Below are 27,834 nucleotides of genomic sequence, written 5' to 3'. Positions count from 1 at the left end.
CCATACAAATAGAAGAACATGCCATGTACAGGAGGTCCATGTGACTCTTATCAGTTTAACATCCTAATTAAAAAACTGACAATAGAAAAAAATGGAAAATTGAGCACAATAGTCTAAAATCTGAATTTGTTGTCTGTCCCATAATTGCAGAATTAAGATTTTAGACTTGTTTTTTTTCAAGCATATGAGTATGAATTTCTGCAATCTAAGAGGAGGAAGCATCAGATTGCAGTTGAAATAAAAAATACTACAATTTAGGAAACCAAAATAGAAATATGAAAAAACTGGTGTAAAATGTAGCATTTATCCTAGGGGAAACACACTGATATTTTAGAATACTGCATTCAGTTTTCTACTTTTCTATTTTGCATTTGAATATTAAACTTGTAAGTGTTTCATAAAGTAACAGATCATAAAGATAATTAAACCACATCTAGATATGGGTTCCTCACCCAGGTAGTAATTGACAAAGTCGGCTGTGAGGGCGGGCTGCTTGTGCTTCCTGCGTCCGTCCATGCTGGCGTTGGTGTCGGACGTGTCCACGGGGAAAATGTCCGTGCTGATGCCCATCAGCTCCGCCTTCCTCATCAGCTTCCTGATGGCTGAGGCACTGGAGGTCAGCGGGCGCGGCAGCTTCTCCCGGGGCACCCACGCCTGAGGCCGGGTGTTCCTGGACAGCTCCGCCTTCGCCCGGTACTGCTGCAGGCGGGTGGTGATGCGGGCCTGCAGGTAGGAGACACACACACATTTGTATTGTTATACTTGTAAGGACCATCCACAGACTACAGTCATTCCCTAACCTAAAACTAATTCTAATTATAACCTTAAAGGAATAGTTCACCCAAAAATGAAAATTCTGTCATCATCTACTCACCCTCATGCCAAATGAAACACAGGTGAAATTTGTTAGTCTATATAACACACAGGGAGGTTGTCAGCACAACTTCGTAGCAGCCTTCTCCAAAACAACTGAAGTCAATGGGGACCTGTTCTTTAGAGTTCCAAAACAAAAGCAGCCAAACAATCACACTGTGAATAGACAGACCTATACACCATTATTTGTTGCAAATCAATCAGCTGTAGTTAAGATTTGCACTAAATTATGGTGTAAATATAGTGTAGGTCTTTTTGGAACTCTGAAGAACTGGTCCCCACTGACTTCAGTTGTTTTGGAGAAGGCTGCTATGGAGTTGTGCTGGCAACCTCCCTGTGTTATATGGACAAACTTCAGCTGTGTTTCAACTGGCATGAGGGTGAGTAGATGATGACAGAATTTTCATTTTTGGGTGAACTATTCCTTTAACCCTAAACCCAAGTGTTAAAGGGTAACTTCGGTATTTTTCAACCTGGACCCTATTTTCCCATCTTTTTGTGTCTAAGTGACTAAAGGGGACAACAATTTTTGAAATTGGTCAGTATTGAGCGAGATCGCTTCAGCCGGCAACCGTGAAACGAGCTGCAATGTAATCCGACGGGGCAAATCGCACCGTCAGTGTACGTCCACTAAAAGTGCTTGTTTTTGCCACTGACAGGCTCAGATTGTTATTATAAGTGTCTGACAACATTATGGAAAGGACCCTAGAGAGAAATGAAACGTTTTTCTTTACCTTTCGCTTGATCCGGTCTGTGTGTAACTTCCTGCAACAACTCAACTCTCGCGAGACTTGGTTACACACAGACCGGTGACTTTCCACCACTGCTACAGCTGATGAAAGACGATGTATGACTGAACGCAGCTCACCTGAGCTTCAGGAGCAAGCTGCTTCTCTCTCTCCTGCAGGGAAACTTTACAGTAAGACTGTAAGGCCAGATAGTTCTTCCTCTTCCACTTTCTGTCAAAGCGGTCCGCGTGCTGTTTGCAGTAGGCAAAGAACGGGTCGGCAATATCCTGAGGAAACACACACACACACGCACGCATGTTGATAGGTACAGTAAGCGGTGAAGAACAACAGGGACATTTTTTTTTTTTACACCTTTTACTAACACTGGCCTATTACACTCTCTATTCCTGTCCATTTCTCACTCTGTCAGAGTAAGAGAAATACAAAAAAAAGCAAGAGGCATTTTCCAGCTGCTGGCTTCCTGGAATCATTTAGGCTTAGGGTGTTTCAGTGGATGCTATCAGCACTTTCACCTGTTGATAGGGCCCTTTGCACAGTTGACTGGATTAAGTGGTTTGCAGCGGGTAGGCACTTTTCTGGATGCTTATATCGTGCAGAAATAAGTGATGCATGGTGCATACATGATCCGCACTGCAGACTGGTCAGTGGTCGTGAATACCCAATGCGTTTTGTTAAAGGAGTCCAACTGTAAAAACGTTATATCAATATCAAAACCACTTAGCTTGTGATTCTGTTAACTCATTTAGCTGAGATTAAAATCACACAAAGCATTCACTGAACTAACCGTGTCCTATATCAAGCTGAAATTACTTAGAATATTAAATAATTTGACTTATTAAGTCTATTTTGTGATGACTAAGGAGCTAATTTAGCTAATTCTAATCCAGTTGAATCTAGCAACAACAACACTTGAGCACTTTAATTGCGGTTGGGATAAGCAATGAATAAAAAAAAAAAGATGATGATACTGATCCTTGATTATTAGACAGAGCTTCCCAAACCTCATCTACTATTCAATAGATGGAGAACTGGCAAACTACTACATGCAATAGTAACTTGGACGGATGTTAATTATAATTTGGAGGTTAGGCCTGGTCAAGGGATTTTGTTGAAAGACCAATAACATGGATCAAAAACTTGATCACTCAGATCACTAAAATTGTGTGTGTGTGTGTGTGTGTGGGGGGGGGGGGGGTACCACATGATACAGGTCCAACTCAAGACTTTTGAAATCAGCACGCCCTCACATATTTACCAGTGGTTAAGATCAGATTAGATGGAAGTATCAGTTTGCTGATATATGGGGCTGCCATTAAAGATGGGATATGGTCCAGTCAGTGTCGTCCACCTCTGATATCATAGATATGATGCAGTTTGATTACATATTTATTGATCAATACTGTACTGGTTGTAGTGTCTCCTTGTCTAAATGCTGTTTAACTGGCAATTCAACCCTGCCAACAATACATTTCTGGGGGAAACACTGAATACTTGTGATTTTTTTGTATGATGTTGTATGAAAATGGTCACATTTAACAATATCAAATATAAACATCGTAACCTTCAATCCAAACATACCTCTATCAGCTTTCAAAAACCCCTATCAGCTGAACGCTAATTCCAGGGAAGGTAGAATTTCTCCTTAAGCCAATATTGGAAGAAAAACAAAGTGATGAAACGCGGCTGGGAGTTGAATGCCCGTGTTGCTTCTCTTACCTCCTCCGCTGCAGCCTCAGAGAGGAGCCCCTCCCTCTGTGCACAGGTGACATGGAAGTAGGAGCGACACATTCCTGCGTCGCAGCTGATGCAAACGCCGGTCCTGGCGAAGCGGGTGTCCTCGCAGAAACTGCACTCCTACGCAAAGCAGAATAAAACAGGGAGACTTCAAGTTGAGGCTGAAAGAAGGAGCAAGTGAACATTTGTTCCTATTAGGGCGTGATCACACAGGACACTTGAATGCAAAAATAAAATGAAAATGATGTAACTTTTGAGCTCCTGCTCTCTCTGCTACTAGAGACACTCACAGCTGCGCTTCGCATGTAAGCAAGAGAAAAAGGCCTATCTGATCACGGCCTTGTGACTTCTCAAAATTAAAATAATCAGACGCACTTTCTTCAAACGACTGTGAGTACCTTTTGAAGTGCTTACGCTCATTTGAAGTTATTCCCTTCGAAGAAAAAGTTGAGTTTCAGCTTAAGTGTCCCTAAAAATACATTCAAGCTAGAATACCTATGAGAGTGACCTAGTTTAGCTGGACATCATGTACAGCAGTGGACAGTAACTAAGCAAGAATACATGATCAACACGCTATCAATACACGTGGATACATACACTAAGTCAAATGAGGTAGGATTTTAAGACTCAAAGATACATGTCATTACAGCCTGAATCCCAATGAACCTAGCGTATTACATCAACATGAAGAAGGAGTACTTGCCTTGGCCCCATATTTTGAATAATTCATCTCTGTGAGAGTCACTGGTCGCAGTTTATCTATGTCTCCAAACGCTACTCCAGGGACGTAAAGTGCACAAACCACATGCACCCATCTGAGAAAATTGAGGAAAAAACATAAAATTGGCAGATAACCAGGCTTTTTTAAAATAGAACACACTCCTATAAAACACATTAGTATAAAATTCAGAAAATGAAAACATTTTAAGATGAACAGTAACAGCATGTAAAACTAATTTCTGCATGCTTTTAAGTAACACTGCAATCAATTTGATCCAAATCTATGACTGTGCTTATTTTCCCACTTAGGGCCTAAGTGAGGTCAATTACTCCAGACAATGAGAAACTTGCCGTCATGAAATTGGCTGCAGTGAGTCGCTCGCACACTTCAAAAATAAAAATGATTCATAGATTTATGTAGCCCCCAAACTCTGGCTACAGTTTGGTGTGACACAATTTCAAATGCGGACTTTAGGGAAGAGAATCCGAAGTCCAATATAAAGATATCCATCTCTAGCAAGCAAGCGCTTCACAGTTTAATTTGCTGTGTTTTTCATGCTCTAGTGAAGTAGTAAATTCGGGTGCAGCCTGGCTGAGGAGCACTATCAGCGATAACGTGGCTGAAGTCTCCACGCTTCACATAACACACTCTTTTCTCTCACTCCCTTTCTCTCCTTTTCTTCCTCTATCTCTCTCTTCTTCCCTCTCCCCCCCCCCCCCGTCTCTCATTCCTCCACTCTAGTTCTCTCTCTCTCTCTCTCTCTCTCTCTCCCCCCTCCTTAATCCAACTTCTTTTTCTCTCCAATACTGAATGTATGCACAATTTAGATAGCTTTTTTGGCTGCCTGTGGCGTTTTGACCGGGGAAGGTCAATAGCTTTATTTGTTTCCGAACACTTTCCACTCGCGGCCTCTCGTAAAGGGTAGCTGTCCGCCGGGTCAATGTGGCATTGTGTCCCACCTCCCGGCGTCGGTCTCTTTGAAGATGCCATCCTGGTTGGGGCAGAGCTCACAACTGGGAGTCACTCCATTCTTGCAGGCGTCGCAGAACCACGGCTCTGTCGAATTCTCCGAGGCAGAGCTCATGATCGAGTCGCTCTCGCCGTCGACACCGTAGCACCCTGGAAAACACAGAAAATGACTGTTGGTATAGCGATATCCATTACGTTATGGATTAAAGGTGACATCAGTCGTCCTATTGTCCATGTCGAAATAGTTTGCGGCAGCAATAACATCAGCCCAAACAGTCACTAGAACCTAGAACCAGAAGAAATATAGGCTCAAGATTTGACTGTTCATACCTTTCAGTGGCTAAAGAGGCACACAAATGACTTAAGATAGCCTGCAAAAAGGGGAGCATAAAAACAACACTGTGCTTGAGGTGATTGGTTAAACCTTTTCCAATTGTCAAAACTCATTTAGTCATTGAATTCTTAAAGGATAACACCGGTGTTATTTTAGTTTTTTTCCCTATTGCTATTAATGCCCATGAAAAGTCTAAACCCAGTGATGTATTTGCCACAGTCAGAAGCTCCTACTGTCCGTTCTACAGCAGGTTTGCCCTGCCTCCCAGAAGTCATAGGCTCCCATTGTTTTCAAAAACACATTAAAAACAGGTCACAGAGACATACTGCTGCCTTGACTAACATAATCCATCATTTAAAATAATGTGTGCATTGTATTTTTACGCTTTATATGGCCACAATCATTACAGTTACAGCTGTATCAAAAGTAGTTCCACCCTGCCAGAATTGAATGTGAAAAGATCATTGCGCATATTTGTCTCCAACTGCAATATAAGTGTGTTATCCCTCAAGGTGCATTTACAACTCATGCAACCAAAGAAACAAGTTAGAGAAAGCCCATTCATTTTCTATGACTGGAGAAATGTCGGCCGATATTCACCATGATCGCCTTGTTTTCTTGTTCGGCGATGCGGAAAAGTTGGCTGCAACCAATCAGTAGCCAATGACGCATCGGTATATGTCCCGTAATCAGCTAATTCAAATCAGCCACTGAACAATAGCGTGGCGATATTGTTGCAAGGGGTGTGCATACATACAGTATATCTAACCATGTGGTTTGCTATTATGTCTATCTGGGATCCAATTAGAGGACAATGAAGGTTAGACAAACAGAACCAATAGCTTTCTTGTCTAAAGCCTTCAATCTACTATGACACAGCAGCACCGCAAATTGAACATTTGATAAAAATGTGCCCTCAGAGAAGCAAGAAGAAGCCACAAGAAAGCTTTTTAATGCTGTCCCGTTAATTTTCTGAGGTTGCCTAAACAATTACTTGGCTGATGCGGTTTCTACGGCGGCTATTACACCAAGAAAACGTGCTCCTTGCTACCAATGAGGGCAGCAATCAGTGCTCTGCCTCCATTGGGGAGATAACACACTAACTCCCAATTCAGTCAACCAGCCTTCAGGCTTTTTGAGCAATGGGAAAGACTCACAAATCAAAAGCTCAATGTTCTGCATGCTTGTCACTATGTGCCACACTGGGGAGTCAGGCGGCCCATCGAAAGCAAACACTGGGGCAGACGGAGCTGTTTATTCAGCTCTATACTTTGTTTGGTGTGTGCATGTCCTTTTCTGATTGAGAGACCATTCGCCGTGTGTCACGGTGAATCGCTAATTTTGAACCCTGCTCCTCGGAGGCTGGGGGCTATATCTTGTCAGTTTTTACAGGCTTCTGGTTTCTTTTTGAGAACAACTCAAAGCCAGGATTACACCAATCAAGCTACTGATTACGTGAATGGGGGCAATTAAGGCACAGCTGGAGCTATGTCCTGACCTTCAAATGGGGATAACTGCTTAGAATCTACCCACACGAGATGTGAACAAAACTGCCACACATTTTTACCTCCATTTTCCTCCACAGTATGCGGCAAGGGCAGGAGGCTAAGTCCCGCTTGCTCCAATATAGCTCCACTCAACGTTTATTTTCTTAAAGAAAGGTATTACTGAAATACCTCTGGCAACAGTTGGGCACTTAATACTGATTGGGCTGTGAACCGTGGCACTGGGGTTCTGAATGACCACCACGCTGGTTTAACCGACTTATGGCTGAACCGTTGCACAAATCTCCGATGTTCCTTTTGAACTGAGATACAAAGCTCAGACCGCTAAGCCACGGGTTGCTGGCTAATATGAGCTAAGCTGACAAAAAGTGATGACTACAGGATAGCTTCATAATCCCAGAAGTAAAGATTATCCTTGTCAGAAATGACGAGCTTGGCAGTAAAAGAGAAGGGCCTGCCCCTTCTCTTTTACTGCCAAGCTCGTAGAGGGTAGAGTTGACTGAATCAAGAGTAGTACTTTTAAATGTATCAAGATTTAATAGTGAGAAAGGTCTAGGTTTGGTTGCATTGGTTGCATGCCCTCGACAAAAGCAATGCATCAAGGGGTGAGAATATGAAATCATGTCTGTGTATGCGCATGATGATACAATATGAAGGTAATGAAGGGGGGTGTTTTTGTCCATGGGATGAAAAGAAAAGTGATGAGCACCTCATAATAGTGAGCGAGCCATCTGTTATTCTGACAGTGCATTGATGGTTCCCATTTTCATCTTGGCAGCAGTCTCACACTAATAATCTATCTATAGCTATCAACGTACCCAATAATATGTCCGTGTCTCCCTCCATCACTGTGAGGTAAAGCAACACCATCAGCGTTCATTATCATAAGGGCTGAGACTGTGATACTCAATACATACAATTAACATACTTCAAGTACATTTCTACATGGAAATCATTCACTATCCCTGATGTTAGTGGCATATTTCAGTATGTAGCAAGGCTAATATATTTTTTAGGCTAAATTGAGTAATTAATATTTGAAAAGTAAACCATCACAATTGGTCTTTGTACATTGCTTCTAGCGGGATTATCCTTTTCTCTGAAGGATGAAAAGCTGTTCAGAGCCCTATTAGATTAGTTCAGTTCAATTTCCTCATCAGTGGTAACATGTTTCTTTCCAAGACAGACGAAAGCACTCGTATAAAGAAGTCCTAAGTAAAATCAGCCTGGAAGAAGACAGACCGAGCCACAAAACACAAAGCGCATCCAGCTTCCAGCCTCAGCAATCGCTAAATAAAGCTAATTAGATTATGCAATTGGTGGTTTGCATAGCAGTTGTGGGGAAAAGGCAAAAAAAAGGTTGTAGATGACATATGGGAGTACCAGTGCCACCTGCTTTCTTTCAAATCATTTAGTGAATTATTACTCCATAGTACATAGGAAACAAAATGCATCCCCATTTAAAAAAACAACAAAAAACAATGTAATTATTCCTTTTCATATGTACCCAGAGTCAATCGAGCAGTTAGTGTGATTTCTAAAGTCTTCTGAAACTTATTCCACTTAGTATGAATTTGAATAAATAAGCTGGGACAACGTAAATGACTTGAGCACATTTAGGGAGATAATTAAGTTTACAGTCCAGAACTCATTAAGAGTCTAACCAAAATCAATACACTTTCATATAATTGGTGGTAGAATCAGAAAAGGCCTATTAACAACAACATGACGGTCATTTAGTAAAGAACCTTTTTTTTTATTGCCTCCCACCATGGAATGACAGGGGAAACCATTACCCATTAATGACAAAATAAGAAAACTGAAACCACAAAGTATTGGAAAAAAATAGGAAACCGCAACAGTCAGGGAAGAGTCAGTTTAATGAGTAAAGTTGAAAAAAAAGGGCCTTAATTAGCATTTACAGTCAAAAACAAATAAAAGCAATGAGAGAGCCAGCGGTATGGTTAATGATCTCCGCTTGTGCTACCGGCCAGAGTGGGATAATCAAAAGGCAGGTTGGCGGGAACGGGACTCCGTGCGTACGGCCGGCTCTTTGGACCCCTGCTCGTAGGGGCTTTTGATCTCGCACCCGGGTCTTCGGCTCCCGCCTTTCATCTCGGCCTCTTCCTCTCGTGCGAGGAGGAGCGACGGCGTCCGGACGGTGGCGCGAACGCGAGAACAAAGACGAGCGGCGAGGGCGACGAGAGCGGCGAGAGCAACTCGCGTACGCTCCAGATAATGACGGCTCGTCTCTCATCTCCACCTCACAAGTCCTCCCTTGTTTGACTCTCTCTTTCTTCTGTCTTGCCAAACTCGCACTCCGTTTCCCGTCCAAAGGTGCGCTAATTAGCATTTTATGATAGTGACGTTGAGGGCGCCAGGTTTCAACCAAACTCAAGGTACTCTGTGTTGCCTTGTGTGAGCTAACATGTTATCAGCACACTTGATTCTGGTTTCATTACTTTACGTCATTTGTATGGTTTATTGGCGAAACCAATGCTCTTTATCTGTTAACCTATTCTGAATAAGCGTTTTTTTATCCGTTAACCTAATCCACCCTCAGATAATCTTACACTATTAGATATCATCAATCTGTGATGTTTACTGCTTTCCAGGAGTTATTTTGTGATGAAGTGCTGTAATTTACCTTTTTGTTGTATCCACTTTTCGTCAACCTACCTCTCCTACTTCTGCTTCAGTTAGTGATTTCCTACATTTCCCAGAATGCCATTCGACATCCCCCAGTGAACTCGCCTGGACTTGTTGCATCCAGCCTTTGGTTTTACGTGTAGGTGGAGAAAGCAATAACCATAGTGATAGCGATAGCCGTTATTAACGGCAAGAGAGCGAGAGTTTTCCAGTGGAGGAAAAGTGGGAGTCGTGCCCCTTACTCCAAACATGTGTCTTGTGTCTTGTATCTGTTAACCTATTCTGAAAAAGCTGTTTTTATCCAACAACTTATTCTGAATAGATGTTTCTGAGCCTGTCAATAAGCAATGTTTCATCAGTGTTAAAAAAATTATCAAATAAATCAATACACACAATTGATGCACTTGTTTTTGTAACTGTTCTATACTAGGCAGCATGAATGACTGCACTGGTACTTGTTCTGAAAAATTGGTATTGGTGGACCTATACACGCAGAGGATTTATCTTACTTTGAGAAACCAACTCCAAAACACTCGTCACCCCCGAAAAAAAACAAGATATTTCTGTCTACCCAATCATTTTCCTAGCATTTCATGGACTTCCTGAGATGCATACTTAAAAAATCATAAAATCAAACTCGTTTCTAATAAAACGTGGCCTAATCAACAAACTTGCTTACTAGCAGAAAGGACACAACTTCAGTGCCAGGTCAAACTAGCCTGCCTCAGCATAGCAGTTATTCATAATCAAATGGCTAGATCTCATGGTGGCAAGATTCCAGGTAAACTTTCCCTGAAATAAATGCACAGAAAGGCCTGAATTCATTAATGGCTGCAATACCTTGGAACATTTACTACACTACCAGAAAAGGGGAGGAAGAACAACATGCCATTCACTAACCACAAGTGAGGAATTTTGACTACATACTGCATCGGAAGCCGGGATTTTTAGCGCGTGCTGGCCATGCATACATATTATCTACACAATATACAACCTATCCAAGATTTTTGCCATCCAGGCCCCTAGGCTCCACCCAACTTCAGCATCACTTTTTAAATCACTTCTTAAAACATGTTTTTACAGGCAACCTTTTATGTAGTTTTTCTCTGTTATCTATTTAATTCATGCTATATATCCCCATTTTAATTCTTTTTAATTTTGTTTTAATTCGTCTCTGACTTTATCTTATTGTACTTTTATTAATTTTTCTTTTATTTCTAACTCTCTTTAACCAGACTTTTATTTTCCTTTAATATACTTAATGTAGCCCCCTTGCATTTCTTTGAGGTTTTATTTGTGGGATGACTGCGTCCTAAAATAATCGCTGTGAAACTCTGATAGATCTATTTTATAGTTTACAGATCTACTAAACGAACCATGATAGGATCAAAAAAAAAATGTCTACATATATATTTTGTAAGCTACAATTAATCTTATGGTTTCTTCAGCTTTCACTCAGGAGCAACAAGTAGCCTGTAAACAATAGAAATAATAATCATGGTTATCAACCAATATGAAAAATATTATCATTATAAAGCTTTTGGCCATATTGCACAGCCCTAGAATACTGTAGGCTTAGCTGTTGCAACAGAGAAGAGTCTTTTGTCATACTTGCAATGGAAATGCTGTTATTGAGTTGCAGCAGTAGACATTTTCTAATCCCCCCACCCACCCCCGCAAATCACACACATCAGTCTACATTAATAAAAATTCTAAATTCTAGACAGTTTCAGCCCTAGGCAAGAGTCCTCAAGAGGCACTGGGTGTTATCAATTTCATGCCAGCATTATAGTATGTACATATATGACAAATTTTCCCCCATTTCTGAGTCACCTTTCCAAGTGAGTGCATAGGGCTTAGGTGAGCATTTGTGACACAAAGGCATACCCCCTCCTGTTCCAATCAAACCTCCTCCCTTAAGGTTGGTGGCAGCATGTTGCAGCTGGCACATAGGCGGCTGGCAGGGGAACAGCTGTCTGTTCAGTTGGAGATGGCAGCCCTGCCCGACTCTTATGACCATGGGGTAGAAACGTGAATAGCTTGCAATGCTTCTAAGGGCAATGAAGGAGAGTTCCTCTCCACCTCATCCTAGACTAAGAGCGCGTTCACACCAAGCATTTGGAGCAGTTTATCATTTGGGCGCATGAAAACAATGCTGATCGAACTCGGTTGGCACCAAATAACCACACCAGGACGCTTCAAGATGTGGGTCTCAATCCTCTTCCAAGTGAACTGCTGTGTGGTTCGTTAGGAGTGAGAATGTAATCTGAACCAACTACAGAAAATAACCGCAAAAAGTTAGGGGGCGATCACACCGAGAAACGTCGCTACAGGCGCAGCCGCGTCAAAAACGCCTAGGCAGACCGCTGTCGGGCAAAACAGCTTGGTGCGCCTGTGGAGCAGGGCTGCATGTGCGACCGGGTTAAAGACCGCTAATATCAGCTTTTCATCTGTGTTTGCCAGTGTCCCACCGTTCCCACCACATCAAACCGCATAAAAACAAGAAGGAAAGCCCACCTTCTGCTTGATTTGATTGGCTGCCTGGCCCAAATGTGACATTGACGAGCGGTGCGACTTCGCGCCTTGCGCTGAAAAGTTGAGAATATTTTAATTTTTATGTGCGCCTAAAAACCGCCAGAAAAACGCGACGCAAGAGAAGAGCGTGCCCCAGGCGCGCCGTACCATAGGAAAACAATCGTTTTGGTGGCGACATGTTTTGGTGGCGACGCGTTTCTAGCGATCGTCCCCTTAGGAATGAATCTATGAATTCTGGATTACCACCAGAGGCAGTGTTTATCTCTGGATAATATCATCCTGTGCACGCATAGGAGAGGAATTATACCAACAAAGCTTGACAGCTGATGATGTAGGGCACAACGCCCCTACAACACCCCTGACAGAGAACTCTGGTGGTCATCCAGAATTCCTAGAATTGTAGTTACATTTGTAACTCTCATTCTGCTTCATTCTTCCTGACTGCCAGAGGCAGTTTTTAACACTGGATGGCTCATACCAGGAGAGTCAAGAATAAGGGTGCTCCGATCAGGATTTTTGGGGCCGATCACTGATCAGCGATCGCTGGAAGCAGTATCGGCCGATACCGATCACCGATCACGGGGTCTATTTGAAGCCTTCTATTCATCATGTAGCATTATTTATTTATTTAACTATTCTTAACAACATTGTATATTAAGTATTAAAATTAAGAGATGAGAAAGTATCATGAATTGACAACTGTTTATTGGCAGGCAACATGTGCAACATACTCTCTCTCTTAGAGACACAACTTAAACCATAGCAGCCTACGCTTGGTTATTGGGAGCAGCTTAGAGCTCAACAAATATAGCTTTCCTGTGGAATAAAATAAATAACATTTTATAAAATAAAAATTAGAATAAAAGCTAAATGTGCACAACACACCAAGTTAGAACAATAAATTATATATAGGCCTACTGAGGCAACAAAAATCAATTCCAATAGATGGAAAACACAGGGCCTTTATCAATTTACTCCAACTTTAGAGACTATAAAAACTGCAACATAACAAAATATTTTTCAATATTAATCTGGATTGAGGGAGCAAACATTCAGAGTCAGAGTTAAAAAGTAAATATTAACGTTTTCAGTCCACTCAGTGGATACTGACTAGTACCTACAGTAGCCTATATACAGCTAATCTGCTAGTCTTGGAAACCCAGCTGTATTCCGAATAACATTAATAACCCTTAGTTCTTCTTTTTGGGAATTCAGCCGGTCATCTTCTTGGCATGGAAAAAAAAATATCCCTCACGCCCGCGTGTGCAATGGGAGGCAAACAGACGGGTCCGGTGAGAGAGAGAGTGAGCGAGCGAGAGAGAGAGAGTGAGCGAGACAGAGCGAGAGAGCGCGACACACACACACACACACACACAGAGAGAGAGAGAGAGAGAGAGAGAGACACAGAGGGAGAGCGCGAGAGACAGAGAGAGAGAGCGAGAGACAGACTGCACAAAGAGACTAACGTACTTCTGTTTGGATCTCTTCCCAACTCGTCTCTCCCTAACATTTTTGCAAATGTATTGTCTTTTTCAGACACCTGGTAGAACTGCCAGACCGGTGAAGCCATTTTAGCGGCGCGTAGAGAAATTGTCTCGCGTGTTTTGCGTCATCTGATCGGCCTTTATAGAGACCACCAATTAAACTATTTAGAACGAATATCGGCCGATAACGATCGGTGGCCGATCGATCGGAGCACCCTTAGTCAAGAGGAACCAACAAATACCTGCTACAAAGCAGTCGTAGCCGTTGGTAGGGAGAGCCGCATGTTGGGCAGCCACGCTGACCCTGTAGGAACAGGCAAAGGTGCACAGTGAAACCAAGGTCACTGCTGCACATAGTACGTCCGCCAGTGAAAGACCCTTCAGGATAGCTCATGACATGGAGATGCTCCTAGTTGAATGGGCCTTCATGACTGCAGGTTTGGGAAGGACTTGTAGACCTGCAAAATCACATCCACTATCCAGTGCAAAAGCCTGTGCTTAGAAAGAGGCTGAACTTTGTTGCACACATCATTGCAAATGAATGGTCTGTCCGACTAAGACTTCTATTAAAATCTATGTAAGCCCTAAGTGCTCTCAATGGGCTTGCTCTGGACTCCCCTCTCGACCTGGGAGGAGGCCAAAAACAGCCAGTTTGACCACCTAGTTAACTTGGAAAGAGAGCCTCCTCGGGGGAAACAAAATGTTAGGCCTTGGCGTAATATCAAAGCCATCTGATTTCCACCTTAAACATGTTCGTTCAGCGTCTATGAGAGCCTGTTTCAAATGCTCTACTCCTAGACATGAGACAAAGCTCATGGCCATCATCCACCTGGAGAGGTGCCATGCAGGTGCTACACAAGTGTGAACCGAGCATGGTAAATGGCTAAAAGGAAAGTAGCGATGACGCTAAATAGCTGTAAAATAGCAACAAGCAAGAGTGCTTGGGCTACGTGACGGATAGGGAGGCAGGGAAGCGAGAACACTCTGAGCCACCAGCTAGCTAGCCCCAAAGCAAGAGCACCCCTGTGCGCCAATCAACCTAGTGTCGACAAGCATGCTAAATGGGTGGCGCTGTGTGGAGGATTAGGAGCACTGGGAGCTACCACTAAGCCTGCCAGAGGCCACTCTATACTAACATGTGCGTAAGACAAGCCTCGGAGTGGGAAGTTAGCCTAGGAAATCAGATAGATAGCTCACCTAGCCAACTTGGCTAACCACCAAGTGAACTGTAAGGGTAAGGATAAGGGTAGCCAAAATAAGGTATTGGTGTGGGGGACTGAAAGCAGTCCCCTAACAGAGTAGTGAAATAGAAAAGTAATGTTCATTACTGGACACATCAGAGCTGGCAGAGAAAATTAGCCTAGCTAACAGGATAAGTAGCCAAACTTGGCCCAATTGGAGCAAGACCACTCGAAGAATGAGTGGCCAATGCTGTAATTGTAATTAACTTTGTAATTTGTTAGCAGTTAATGCTTGGAATGGGGGACCATCCTACCCTAGAAAATAATGACTGCTACCAAACGTACATACCAATGCTAGCTAACGAGGCCTACATGCTTTCTTAGCCAGCCAATATCATGGCAGTAATATTTAAACACAAACCAAATGCCCATTTCAGTTAATTTACAAAGAGTCACAGTTTGGAAATTGGAATATTTTCTTTTCTAACTGTAACCAAGCATTAGCCATGTTTAATCTAAGGAAAGTAAACACAATTGGAGCAGACGTGTCCAAGTTTCAATTTAGGTTGTTTCGGGGATCTCAAGTAAAAAAGGATAAGATGATATATCATGACAAAAAATAGCTTCAGCTTTTAATTAAACCTCCAATGCCACAACATATCCATCAATTTTGAGCATAAGAACACAAGAACGTAAACTTATTGGTAGAATTAAGTTCCATATTGTACTGCCACGGAAAAAAAGGACACCATTCACGTCTTCAGAGAGAGGAAGATAAGAACTGGCCGCAAGTGCTGCCGCTGCCTGCTCTTCTCTCTCAAGCCTCCACTGCAAACCACTTAGCCTCCCTTCTGTGTCTTTTCAGGGAGATTAAACATGTCTCAGAGGAACAAAATATCAACGAACGAAGGGAACAAGATAAATGTAAGACCTGCTCCTAATATCTTGTGTCTGCCTATAGAGAATTGGTGATTAGGCCTGTGTTTCCACCCCTCAATGGTGTGTGTGTGTGTGTGTGTGTATGTGAGTGCACGTGTGTGAGTGAGTGTGTGTTAGACTATCTGTCTGAGAGTATCTCATGAGTTTCTCTGAAGTACTGCTTGCACGTGAAAGGTTCTAGCTGCTCCAAGGTTAACCCCTGATTCAGTGCAGCCAATCACGGTGATATAAAGTGGCTTGTTTCTATAGGAAGGGCAAGGTGTGTGTGTGTGTGTGTGTGTGTGTGTGTATTATATATCTCAATGGATGTCTGTTACCAGTCAATATGTTCAGTGTCAGCCATTACAGCATAATTTTTCAACTATGCAAAGTTGCTTTTGTTGTTTTTTGTTTTATTTTTTAAATGGCAACTCAATGAAACTGCAACCATTTTTGCATTTTGGATCACAATATTATGGCAGAGGCAGTCTTCAGGTCATTGTATCAATCTAACCAATGTAAAATGAACTGTAAGCTACATGCAGTGTGAGTTATCGTCAAAGTAACTAACTGACACCTTGGAGGGCAAAACAGTTTGTGTATTTGCCAAATGAAAAGTCTCAAAAACCCTGTCCATATTAAAAGAAACACTCTTTTCGGTATATTCTTAGCCTGTCTTTTCAAGGTGCCTTTAAATTAGTAAAACGAGGGCAAATAAATAAATAAATGAAGAGATTGAAAATTAGCAGTGTCACATTGATCCACCCCGCATGGTCAGTCTTAACTATGGCTGTCTGGAAAAGAAGGCCAAATGCAAGAGACGATTTAAAAAGTCATTGATTTTGTTTCCAACAAGTCAGAGACACAATCAGCTGATAAAGCGAGAAGAGGAAGTTTACTCCCTCAGTCTCTATTGCCCAGTTCCTGATCATGATGATAATGCAATATCACAGGATAAGGGATTCTACAGGCTAAATCTAAGAAGGAAATGCATTTTCTCATGTTACCAGAGTATTACCTATATATACAGTATAGAAGCCTAAGACAAATCAAAAACTTGAATGAACAAATAAATAAATAAATAGAAAAATAAAAATCAAATAATCAAACAAAACCAACCAAGATGGAATAAATATGTAATCAAACATATCGCCCCCATCATATCGAAATGGACAACAGTGAGTGGGAGATATCTGATTTTTAATGAAAGGCCAAATTCAGCACCATATATTGGCAAAGCGATTGTTCTAACCCTGCTGCTTACCTTCATGCACAGTCACTCCACAGTTGTCACACTGGATGATCTCATCTGCATCCTCGCTGTTGTCTCCCAGACAAACACAGCAGATCAGGATGTGCTCCATCCGCTGAGCACTCCACGTCTGGGCTCTGTCCAGCAAGGCATCCTGGGGAATCAGGAAGCACAGCCACAGTAAAGCCACTGACAATCTCCCCCCCTCTTCTCTGACCACAGATCCAGTTATTGGCAGTTAGCAAATCCCATACACAATGATGATGGACACTACGCTAAGTCGATTACCACAAAGCCAGAACCGTTCTCTGGGGATCTCTCTGATACCATCTAAACTTCTCATTGGATTATATGGCGACTTTGTGACTCATATTATTGTGTTTGGTATTATGCGGCGAAACAAAGTAGCTACTGTGCAGGCCAAAGACCAAGTTCATTTGCAGTGGTTTCTATAACAAGGACAAGGTGGAGGAAGATGCAAATGTCTTTGCTCCAATGCTCAGTAGATCATTAGTGTTGCACTAACCTCATTGCCCTTTCCCTGGGACATGCTGTCATTAGTCAGCTCCTCATCAAAAGCACTGCTGCTCTTAGCCTTCTTCTTAGGCTTCTTCACCTCTTTGTCACTGTCACTGCTGCTGTTGTTGTTGTCATCGCCATCTTCCTTGTCATCGTCGTCGTCGTTGTCATCATCGTCGTCATCGTCATTATCGTCGTCTTCGTCGTCGTCGCTAGCGCTGCCGCCATCCTCTTCCTCGGTCCCTCCTTTCTGGGCGGCCACCTTGCTTTTCTTCTTCCCGGCCGTGGGTCTCCAGTCGTTATCGTCCTCGCTGTCGTAGTCGTCCATCTCGTTCAAATCCTCCATGGTGGTGAAGTCCAGCAGGGGGCGGTTCCTGCGGAAGTTCCACTTCTTGGGTTCAGCCTGAGCCTCCTCCGCGGTCACGCTGCCGGACGCGGACGCCGGGGTGGATCCGTTCCCGCTGCCGCCCGCCATGGTGGCCACGGTGGCCTCGGTGTCTGGGGTCTTCTTGCTCTTGCGTCGGCTCTTGGGCGGGGGTGCGGCAGGGGGGTCTTTGGTGGAGCTGTCTGAGGAAGGCTGCTGTTTGGTCTTCTCTTCATCCTCAGTTAAAGTGTCCTCAGCAGCCAGCTCTTTGGCCTCTTCCTCATCTATACCATCATCTGCAGAGCCAATGTTATCAGAGTCACTGTCTGAACCGGCAGCACTCGCTTTAGACCCTTCCTCATCACTCCCATTGCCTGTGCCATCTGATCCTATTAGAAAACAACACAGTGACACAGTCAAAACGGGAATAATGAAGTCACTCTGAAAACCAATGACTCAATGATTACTTTGCCAGGTGGTGAGATTTCTGGCTTTCAAAAGTCGCTTTCTGTACTCAACAAAGCAATATTATTCCAGCATTTTGCATCATGATGTCAACTCTTCACTCGAAGTTTCTGTTGCATCTCTGCTCTAATTGGCTAGTTAACCCGTCTCAAAATGAAAAGTGAAAATGTGACTTCATGATTTATATCAATTACAAGCCACTGTAAGCTGTGCCTATCGATGACCTGTCATTGCAATTCCTTGGCCACCGAAAGAGGTAAAAAAAAAAAAGTCATAGATTACTTCACTTTATTACAAGGCAGCATTCAGATATTCAGAGCCAATATTCTGTATATTTAAATTTGACCATTTTCATGCCCCCCCCCCCCCCCCCCCAAAAATAAATAAAAATAAAAGCATTTTACTGTTTACCCAAGATTTTTATTCTTGTCACGGTATAAAAGCCTCTGAAACAGTATTTAGACCATGGGTCTCAAACTCGCGGCCCGCGGGCCAATTGCGGCCCGCGAGACGATATTTTGTGGCCCCCACCTTAATATGAAAGTTTAATGTTAGTGCGGCCCACGAGTTTTATATGGATGGCACTTTACAGTATTGTGTGCGGAGCTGAACGAACCTACCAATCACGGTGGGGTATATGGCTCTCGGGGGTGGGACATCGACCGGGCTTGATGCAAGCAGAGAAACATTTCTCAATGAGTGAAAGTTACAGCAGCGTTGCCATGGAGAGTTTTCTTCCGTGCCTGGGTGGCTGCCTCATTTCTATTGGGCACACGCGGACATTCGTCCCAGCGCGCTGCGTTCACAACACTTCCAAAAAAAAGATTTTAAAGTTGCTGCCCAGCGGGACATTATACGTATATATGTCTCTCTCTGACAAAATAAATCAAAGTGATGCGTACGCGGCGGGATAAAAGAAAAGTAAGGAACTCAATGTAGCCTAATGTAGTCTGCAGTCACATAGCGACACCTGCCCGTCGGCGATAACAGTCCCCGGTAACCCGGACCAATTATAGGATCGCACCGTTATTTGTGGGTCATTATTTTTTATTTGCATCGCGCTATTTGCATTGCCTCACACGATGAACACTACATATATTTCTATATGATGTCATTTGTTTTTTTTGTTTCTATGACTACTGCCAGGTCTCTAGCAGCAAGGAGTAGGCAAGAGAAGCCATGTTCAGAAGAACAGTTCATGTTCTTCAATGTTCCATTCATGTTCAGGACAATTCATATTCAGAAGAACCCATTGAGGTTAAAGAACTGTTAATAAAGACGTTTAAATCTTATTTTGTGTTAAAAAATAAAAATAAAGACATTTGAGAAGATTGGAATTTTTTTAACAAAGCTTTTCTTGTGGAATACCTGATGCGGCCCAGCCTCACCCAGACTCTGCCTCCAGCGGCCCCCAGGTAAATTGAGTTTGAGACCCCTGATTTAGACCATCATGGGAAACTACAACTCTCCATTGAAAGCCACACTAATGAAATTGTTTTGGATTGGTTAGCAGCTCTAAAGCTGTTGAGGAAAATAATATCCCCACCTCCATTATATCAGCAGTGGGAAATATTTGCCAATATTGGCCCAATATGTCATCAAACAGATATATAGGCAAACCGGTATATCAGTCTAACCTTTGTAGGTGATGAGATGTCATGTTTTTGCCGGAATATAACCATAGGCTACTTTTGACTAACATTACTACATCCCAGCTTACAGTGCTTATTGTTTAATGCTGCAAAACATCATATTTCAGTACAAAGATTAGATGCCTATGTAGCACCCTGCAAATTAGAGGAAAAATATGAAGGATGTAAAAATGTATGTATAGGTTAAAGGATGCTAGAAATTACACAGACTGTGATTACCTGAGGCATCGCCTACTTCAAAGTCACTGTCATCCGAGCTGTCGTAATCCAAGGCATCCAGCAGTGAGGCAGCAAGTGGCTTCACCTGCCTGCGCTTCAAGCCACGGTCCACTAAGAAAGGAGAATAAATTCAGTAGGATGGAATCACTGTAGAGACGCAATCATCATTACCATTCAGAAAAAAGTAGTATTATCTGATTGATCTGGTCAAACCTGGAAAAAAGAAAATCTGCATATGGTTTCAAATATTTGATCCATTTGAGGTTGCTCAGGTCCTAAATGTTTTTTCACACTCAACATAAAATGGCCCTCTTTCCTAAAAATCCATATTCCCCCATAGCTGGTCTAAATGACCCAGCACAAAACTGTTTTGTTATAGTTAGCCAGACTCTAGTCTGACTCTATTAGAAGCTGCCTATGTGAATTTTGATTTCATTTCTATCGGCAAATAAATAACTTATAAAGTGATTCTCTCACGTCGTATCGTATATTAGGGTTGGGCGATATGTCAAAATTTTCCTACCGGCCACCGTCAGCCCAACAACCGACGATTGCCGATATATTCGCCGGGTGTCAGAGCGGCTGAGATTGTCACTACAATGAGAATAGCTGGTCCACCTGAAAGGTCAGTCCACCTTAAGTGAGCCTGGTCAGGTTAGCCATTGTCGCTAACTTCGGGGCTAACCCCCTTCACTTTAATCAAAAACTAAACTAAACTAAACTGTACACACTGTCGCTGCCCGATCTGAGTCAACCGTATTTGTGTCACACACACAGGATCACGTCGGAAATCAAGTGTGTTTATGTTTATGGTTGTACTAAACGCCACTCTGGAAGGCAGAGTGAAAAGGCAACTGTCATAGAGAGGGTGGAGACGTGATGTCGTTTAAATACGGGGATAACGGCGCCCAACTCCAACTGCCAGTTCCTATTCGCGCACGCTTTGAATTGCGCTTTACAGGTTAATTATTTACCATTAAATTAGCAAAATAAAATGACAAAAATCGCCCAAAAAAATCAACCGCCGATGGACTCAGCCAATCGCCGATAGCCGATATATTCGTCCTATCGCCCAACCCTATCGTATATGGTACAAATCCAGAACAGATTTTGACTAGGTATGATCACTGTACTGCACACTGATTGGCTAGTCTGAATAGTAACAGTCATGCTCCCACTGATACTGCATTCACGTCATATGGAAAGATAGCAAATACCAGCTTCCGACTAGAAAATACCCTTCACCTCAGCTTTCAGCTGGTAAATACTACTTGTGAACTCAAACACAATAGACATTGATTTCTACAACTTCTGTAATAAGGAAATATCTGCAGCCAAGTGTAGGGAATTATATATATTCATGTTAAATAAAATGAACAATTGATTTTCATATATAGCCACTGTATGACCGTAACTCTTAAAATACTATGGTGGTACACAACTACTTGCTGCATTTTACATTTGTTGTTGACATTCCAATGTGTGGTTTGCTGCAAAACAACTCAAATGTATGGCGTTCTTTCATACTTTAAGTATGAAAGAATGAGCTGCTCCTTCATAAAGGCTGGAGGTTCTGTAGAACTATAATTACATATGATTTGTAGCATTTGTACGAAACAGGCCCTGCTATGGGGTATACCAGAGCCATTGAGAGAAAGAGTTGCATCACCTCCATTCACTTCATCAGGCCAATTATTTTACAGCAATGGCGGATCATGGAGACCCTCAATAGTTCCAAACAGCCGGAGCTAGCAACTGCATCGCCATGGGGAAGCAGTGTTTCAACTGCTGCTTTTAGTGGTAATAACTTCAAAATCAGTATTACTTTTGCTACTTATCTTTTTATCACATGTGAATCGAGTTAGCAATATGTTTTAGAGCATTTCAGTTTAATTCCAGTTAACCAAACCATGGGCATTTTTATCTTGTGGCCATCCACAATGATATGAATCAATTTGAAGAAACATAGTGGCTGACGCACAGACATGTCAATCATGGCTTTTTTCCCCCGAATAACAACAAGCAACTTCGGGTAGAAGAAATATCTGTTTCTATCGCATTAGCCTATCTGTGCTTTCCCGAATAACATATTCGGATTCGGGTACATCCCTACCTGCAATTGTTTGTTGGCCAGCAATATGTTTGATCTTTTTCTTTGGTGGCATTTTAAAACGTTTTCCTTTCACTCATTGAGACTGAACAAAACGGGAGATATGTGCAAGATATATGCGCAGACGGTGAGAAAATCGCGGCTGGTGGATTTTTTTTTTTTCAACACGGCACGGTAAAGCATCATCGGGTCATCATCGACATGAGTGAATACAGCATCCACGTGAGTTTATTTACCAATTACCAAGTTTGTAGCCTTGTTGAAATGAAATCTGTGTGCCGAAAGCAGCATTGGATGCAGGCCCAGCGAGGGCATTAAGTCTCTCCCGCGATGATTGAGACTATTTTCTAGGAAAAAAGTAGGGTGCGTCCCCTGGACGCGTCGATAGTGAGTTTACTGCGTCCTTTCGGATTTTAACGCGTCAGAGACGCAGGACGTGCACCTATTTACATCACTGAGGGTCCACTTGTAATTTCTACCGGCGTACGCCGAAACTGGCCCGGGTGGGCGGAGTCAGCACTTAATATTAAAACGGGCTACGCCATGGCGTGCATAACAAGTGCAGATATTTATATGCAAATTACAGCAAATGGACAGCGCTTCGAAATGCGGCGCCAAAGCTCATCTATCTACTAAAGCAAGGAATCTCTGTCTGTCTGTGAGTCTGTTTGTGAGTGAGTGTGTGAGTGTGTGTGTCCTTCGCATATCTCGAGAACCGTTCGTCCGATCTACTTCACACTTGGCGGGTGTATTGCTGGGGACCCAAGGACGTGCAGTGTCGGATTTGGTTCAATTTGGACACGCGACACGTTCAATATTAATAAACTTTGAATAAACAAGCGAACAGCGCTCTGTGCAGCAGCGGGGCGAACGGGCACTGCACTAGTTGAGTCAATGGAGTGCCGGACTAAAAGGAAAGCGCCACTTTCTTGTATTTCACGTGATTTTGCGTTTTTTCTTAAAAATTAACCGGTTAGTTACCGGTTAATGGATGTCGGCCTATCGAAAGCAAAATTAACCGAAACTGACATCCCTAGACAAGGCATAGTTAATAACATCGATGGAGATCGATGGATTTGTATCCATAGCCCATTATCTGACACAAGTAGGCTAATTAAAAACTTGGCTTACTAATATCAATAGAGATCAATATGATTGCATCCCTAGTAACGTAGCCTACACCAAAACCCATTGCCTGACTCACCACTACATTGCTAAGCTTAATGGATAGGCTATATATATTGATATTTTGGTAGTATTAATATTGATTCTGCATCTGGTGGATGGGTCAGGTTAATAAAGCATGCTTAATTACATTTATAATCTAACCAGACTTGTAAATTACTTATTCTAGTCCTGTTCACTCTTTGTCTAAGACTCTTACCATAGACTTAGTAACACCTGAGTAAGAGAGTATGTTTTATGTAGGCCTACTCATGCTCTATGTTCATTAATGCACCTCAATAGTTAAATATGAGTACCTTCCTCTAGGTCTAGGGCCTGTACTTTAGAAACTTGAAATGAGGATGATTTTGTTGGTGTCAGTGGAATGCTTTTACTTTAGGTCATAAACTGAATAGACCGCTCGCAAGTAACTTTCAATGACAGCACTGAACATCATTCACTGCCCCTTACTGCTGACAGTTGTTGGTGGATTCACAGCACTTGAAGAGACTATCTTGATGGATTGATATTCAATTCATACCTTCTGGTGACGTTATCTTAAAGTCCAAAAAAGTAAATAATAATAATAATAAAACTAGTCCGTACCCGGGGATGCGCGCGCCACAACTACGTGCAGACTTCCGGGGATGCGCGCACCACAACTCATAAACAGCGTAAATTTGGGAAAATGGAAAAATCAGCTCCGTCAGTCCCTGCCTATGCCAATGCTCAATGCCCATGTGCAGTTTGAGATTGATTGGCCAACCCGTTGAGGAGCAAAATGGATGCGGACAGACGGACAGACAGAGTGTTCCTCATTCTATAGTAGGATTAGGCTACATTAGGATGTAACACAGTGAACAGCTAGCAGCCAAAGCAACACATCATTGACTAGTAAAGGTGCCAAGCCTTAATCCCTCTAATCTTCTATTTTGAGATAATTTTTAATCATAATATTAAAGAGTAAATATTAAAGACATCTAACCTGTCAGTTTACAATACTCTAAATCAGTTGTCATATTGTTTATTATACCCAAAGTAGCGGTTGTTAGTACTGTTCCCATAGAAAACAATGGATTCAAATGGACCGCTTGGAACTATCGGGAGCTACATAAACCATGTGGCCGTCATGTGACCGTGTAGCGTTTTTGACCCTCCGTTGATGCAACTCTTTCTCTCAATGGCTCTGGGGTATACGCTTTCTGGTACATATTGCTTCATGGCGACATGAAGTGTGTGCATGACATGGAGCTGAATTTTCGGCCCATTTAGCCACGCCTCTCGGCCAGCTATAGGATCCCTTGACCACCCCCTTGGTCAGAATATGCGGTAATTATGATTACAATGACCACAATTCTCTGTATGGTGAAGTCGAGGCACGCTCACCAGATGTAGAAAATGACAGCTCCAATGTCTACCGCTATGTGCCACTGATATAGTACAGCACTGCACACAAGAGAAGGAGGTATCCTAGATTAAGTGATGATGATGACCAGTGTCTAACAATATATCAGAGCAGTAATAGCTTTTATATTGTGGGTTATGCCGTATCAGTTCAGAAAAACATCTTGGCCAGGCGATAGGCAGCTAGAGCTCTGGTTTAAATATGCGACAAATGCACTAATGTTATCAGCTAACATTGTGCATGGAGAAGATCTTTGCTTGTTTACTCTTTTAGCAAAGATCGGGTAAATCGGGAAATGTATTTGTCATCAAATAAAAGGATTGGAATAACAGGGCTGTCGCTCACTGTTGGCTTTTATGTCACTGTATTAGGTAGTGTCAGGAAAAGGTGATGGCTAAGAAGCAGGGAGGAGGGAGGAGCAGCAGACAGAAAAAAGGGAAAGAGCAGCATCATATGGAGGAAAAGAGGTGGGCGGCGCTACCATCTTCTCCTGAGGTCAATGTATTTTTTTTTTTTTTCAAATAAATTCTCAAGCACAGAGTACCAGAGACAGAAAAACACAATCATTTTCAATAATCGAACCGAAACCGAACCCAAAAAACACAAATCGGTCAGCACTAACTCTGAGGAAAAGAAGACTTGAAATGCGACATGTTCCGTTTTAGAGGATACAGCATTGACTGGTGCCACTGAGATATTGGAGGCTTCAATTTTTAAGCTCATTTATTACTGGTCATAAATCTGGCTTTGTCATACTAGCTGAACAGGCACTGGAACTTAATTAAAATTGGAATGTTAATTAGAGAAATTCAGCTAATGAAATTCTGTTTAACACAGACTAAAAGCAAATTTGGAGTGCAAATTTCCTCAAATTAGGAGTAGCCTAGGCCTCGTAAGAGGACAGTGCAGGGTTTGTACATTATTTTTGATCCATGCTGAGTCCTGACAACATGTACATGCAGCACAGCAGAGGATTAGGGCCACATGAAATATTTGAGTTCTAATCTCAGAATTCTTAAAATAATCTCAGAATTCTGAGATCAAAGTCAAAATTCTCAGAATCTCAGAATTAGAGCCAGCTAGCTGGCTGACCTTAAAAGCCACATTCTGACTTTATTCTCAGAATCTCAGAAGTCTGACTTTAAACTCACTCAAATACATTTTTCACATGGCCCTAATCCTCTGACGCAAGCATGCACTCCTTCATTTATCTACTTTAAGAAAGGGCAAAGAAGGTGCAAATACGCTGTTCAAATAAATCTGAAAATCCCTCTTGAAACTGTGAAATTCAAAGAATTGGCATGGTTATGGGTCAGTTTGATTTATTTGCATTTCCTTTTTATTTAGTTTACCAACCCTTTCAGACACCAACCTGAGATCTAAATATATAGGATACATCATCATAAGTAGCATCAAACTGATGTAAATTATATGATAAGATTGTAAGACAGGATGCAGCCTAAGTTATATGATAGGACATTAAAGGAAAAGCATAAACTAATGCTTTTCTGAAAATAGAACTGATTTTTGTCTGTATTGGTGGTTGTTTCCTTATGATGCTCACCGACTGGAAGTTGTAGTTTACCTACCTTTGTATCTACCACCACATTACTAATAGTTGCAACAATATGTCCGGGGCCAACCATAAACTATACATTTAATCAAATTTGGTTTCCAAAGGCTTTAATACTAGGTAAATGTGAGATTGTGATTGGGCTGAGATTAATAAGCAATTCTCAAATCCATAGTGCGGCTGTTATTTACAAGCTGCTAGCAAACAAAGAGCACCACCATGTATCTTTGCAGCTAACACAAAGGCTGCAGACTGTCGCAGCCATGGCTTGCTCTTTCGGCCAAGAATCCACCACACAAACTCGGTTTAACAAGCTTCGCGTACAAAGATACATTGAATTGAGTAGAACAGCGTTATTGTGTTTCTGGTTTGCTAACTGTACTACAGCTGTATCACCACCTACCACATCCAGGTAGCTATTAGCTAACTCTGGTTAGCGAGTTAGCGTAGCACTAGCAGCAGTCCCGTAAGTCAACTTTCTTTTTAGAGCGCCTTGAACACAATACATGTGTGTGTTTTTGCTTCACAAGGTTAAAACTACAAGATAATGGAACAATAACCGGGCTAGACTGACAAAAACAGACTAAGCACAATACCAAACAACACGTCAAACGCATCACATTAGCATTATTAGCAAAATAGACCGCTAGCCGCAAAGCATAGCTGGGCTAGTTTAGCCGGCTAGCTGCTAATTAGCAATAACTCGAGTCTGCAAATAACGTTGTTGCATTGGTATGCGGACAGTTTCCACTGAACAAAATCGCGCTGAGGCGTGATGGAAAATGATAATGTGTAAAGCAACACTCACTTTATCGGTTTTGTGTCGTTTATACTACAGGGAACAAGGCAGGTCTCCCATTAGCAGCATGTTATGTGGACAACGGAAAACATACAGCAGTGACGTACAGACGACTGGATGTTGTTGCCATGGCGACAGCTGAGGATATTTGGTGCTTCACAGATGATGGAAATGTCTTTACATTATCTGTTGTGATGAAGCAAAAGAGAAAGAAATTGAAACTCAGTAAACATTACTCTATTTTATTTTTTTCTATTTTATTATATAGATATCTCTAGCAATAAATAGACCTAGATAGATAGATAAAGCGAGAGAGAGAGAGAGAGAGAGAGAGAGAGAGAGAGAGAGAGAGACTTTATTCCCATTGAATTGTACTATTCATTGTTGAACTGTTGGGACTATTGATAGTCATAATAGGGTGGCGTGTCAATCCAGCACACACACACACACTGATACAAAGTGTGATGTGTATCTTAATGCTTTGGCAATGTTGTTCTTAACTTTCATGTCAATAAAGCCTATTGAATTGAATTGTGAGACTGATCACAGTTAAGTTAATTTAGTCAGCTACAGAGGAAAGTCATATTAAGTTGAAAGATGTCTGACAATCACCGCTTTTATATGTGAGTTTTCAAAGCAACATAAGGCAACTAACAGCAG

General features: G+C 42.1%; 1 protein-coding gene across 1 annotated transcript in view; it reads right to left on the bottom strand.

Annotated features, from left to right (window-relative positions):
• The window catches only part of phf14 (PHD finger protein 14), a 79,232-nt gene extending 51,984 nt beyond the window's left edge, over positions 1-27,248 (bottom strand). The window contains exons 1-9 of the mRNA XM_078290172.1: positions 27,184-27,248; positions 20,124-20,234; positions 17,431-18,176; positions 16,917-17,058; positions 5,037-5,196; positions 4,060-4,171; positions 3,339-3,476; positions 1,742-1,888; positions 453-723 (exon numbers count right to left, since the gene is read on the bottom strand). Coding sequence (XP_078146298.1) covers positions 453-723; positions 1,742-1,888; positions 3,339-3,476; positions 4,060-4,171; positions 5,037-5,196; positions 16,917-17,058; positions 17,431-18,176; positions 20,124-20,234; position 27,184 — 1,828 coding nt within the window. The 5' untranslated portion in view covers positions 27,185-27,248. The remainder of the gene's footprint in view (positions 1-452; positions 724-1,741; positions 1,889-3,338; positions 3,477-4,059; positions 4,172-5,036; positions 5,197-16,916; positions 17,059-17,430; positions 18,177-20,123; positions 20,235-27,183) is intronic.
• Between the last annotated feature and the right edge of the window lie 586 nt (positions 27,249-27,834).

Source organism: Centroberyx gerrardi, chromosome 19, assembly GCF_048128805.1.
Source record: "Centroberyx gerrardi isolate f3 chromosome 19, fCenGer3.hap1.cur.20231027, whole genome shotgun sequence".
Lineage (NCBI taxonomy): Eukaryota > Metazoa > Chordata > Actinopteri > Beryciformes > Berycidae > Centroberyx > Centroberyx gerrardi.
Note: the sequence above shows the minus strand (reverse complement) of the source record. Positions and strands in the feature narration are given on the sequence as shown.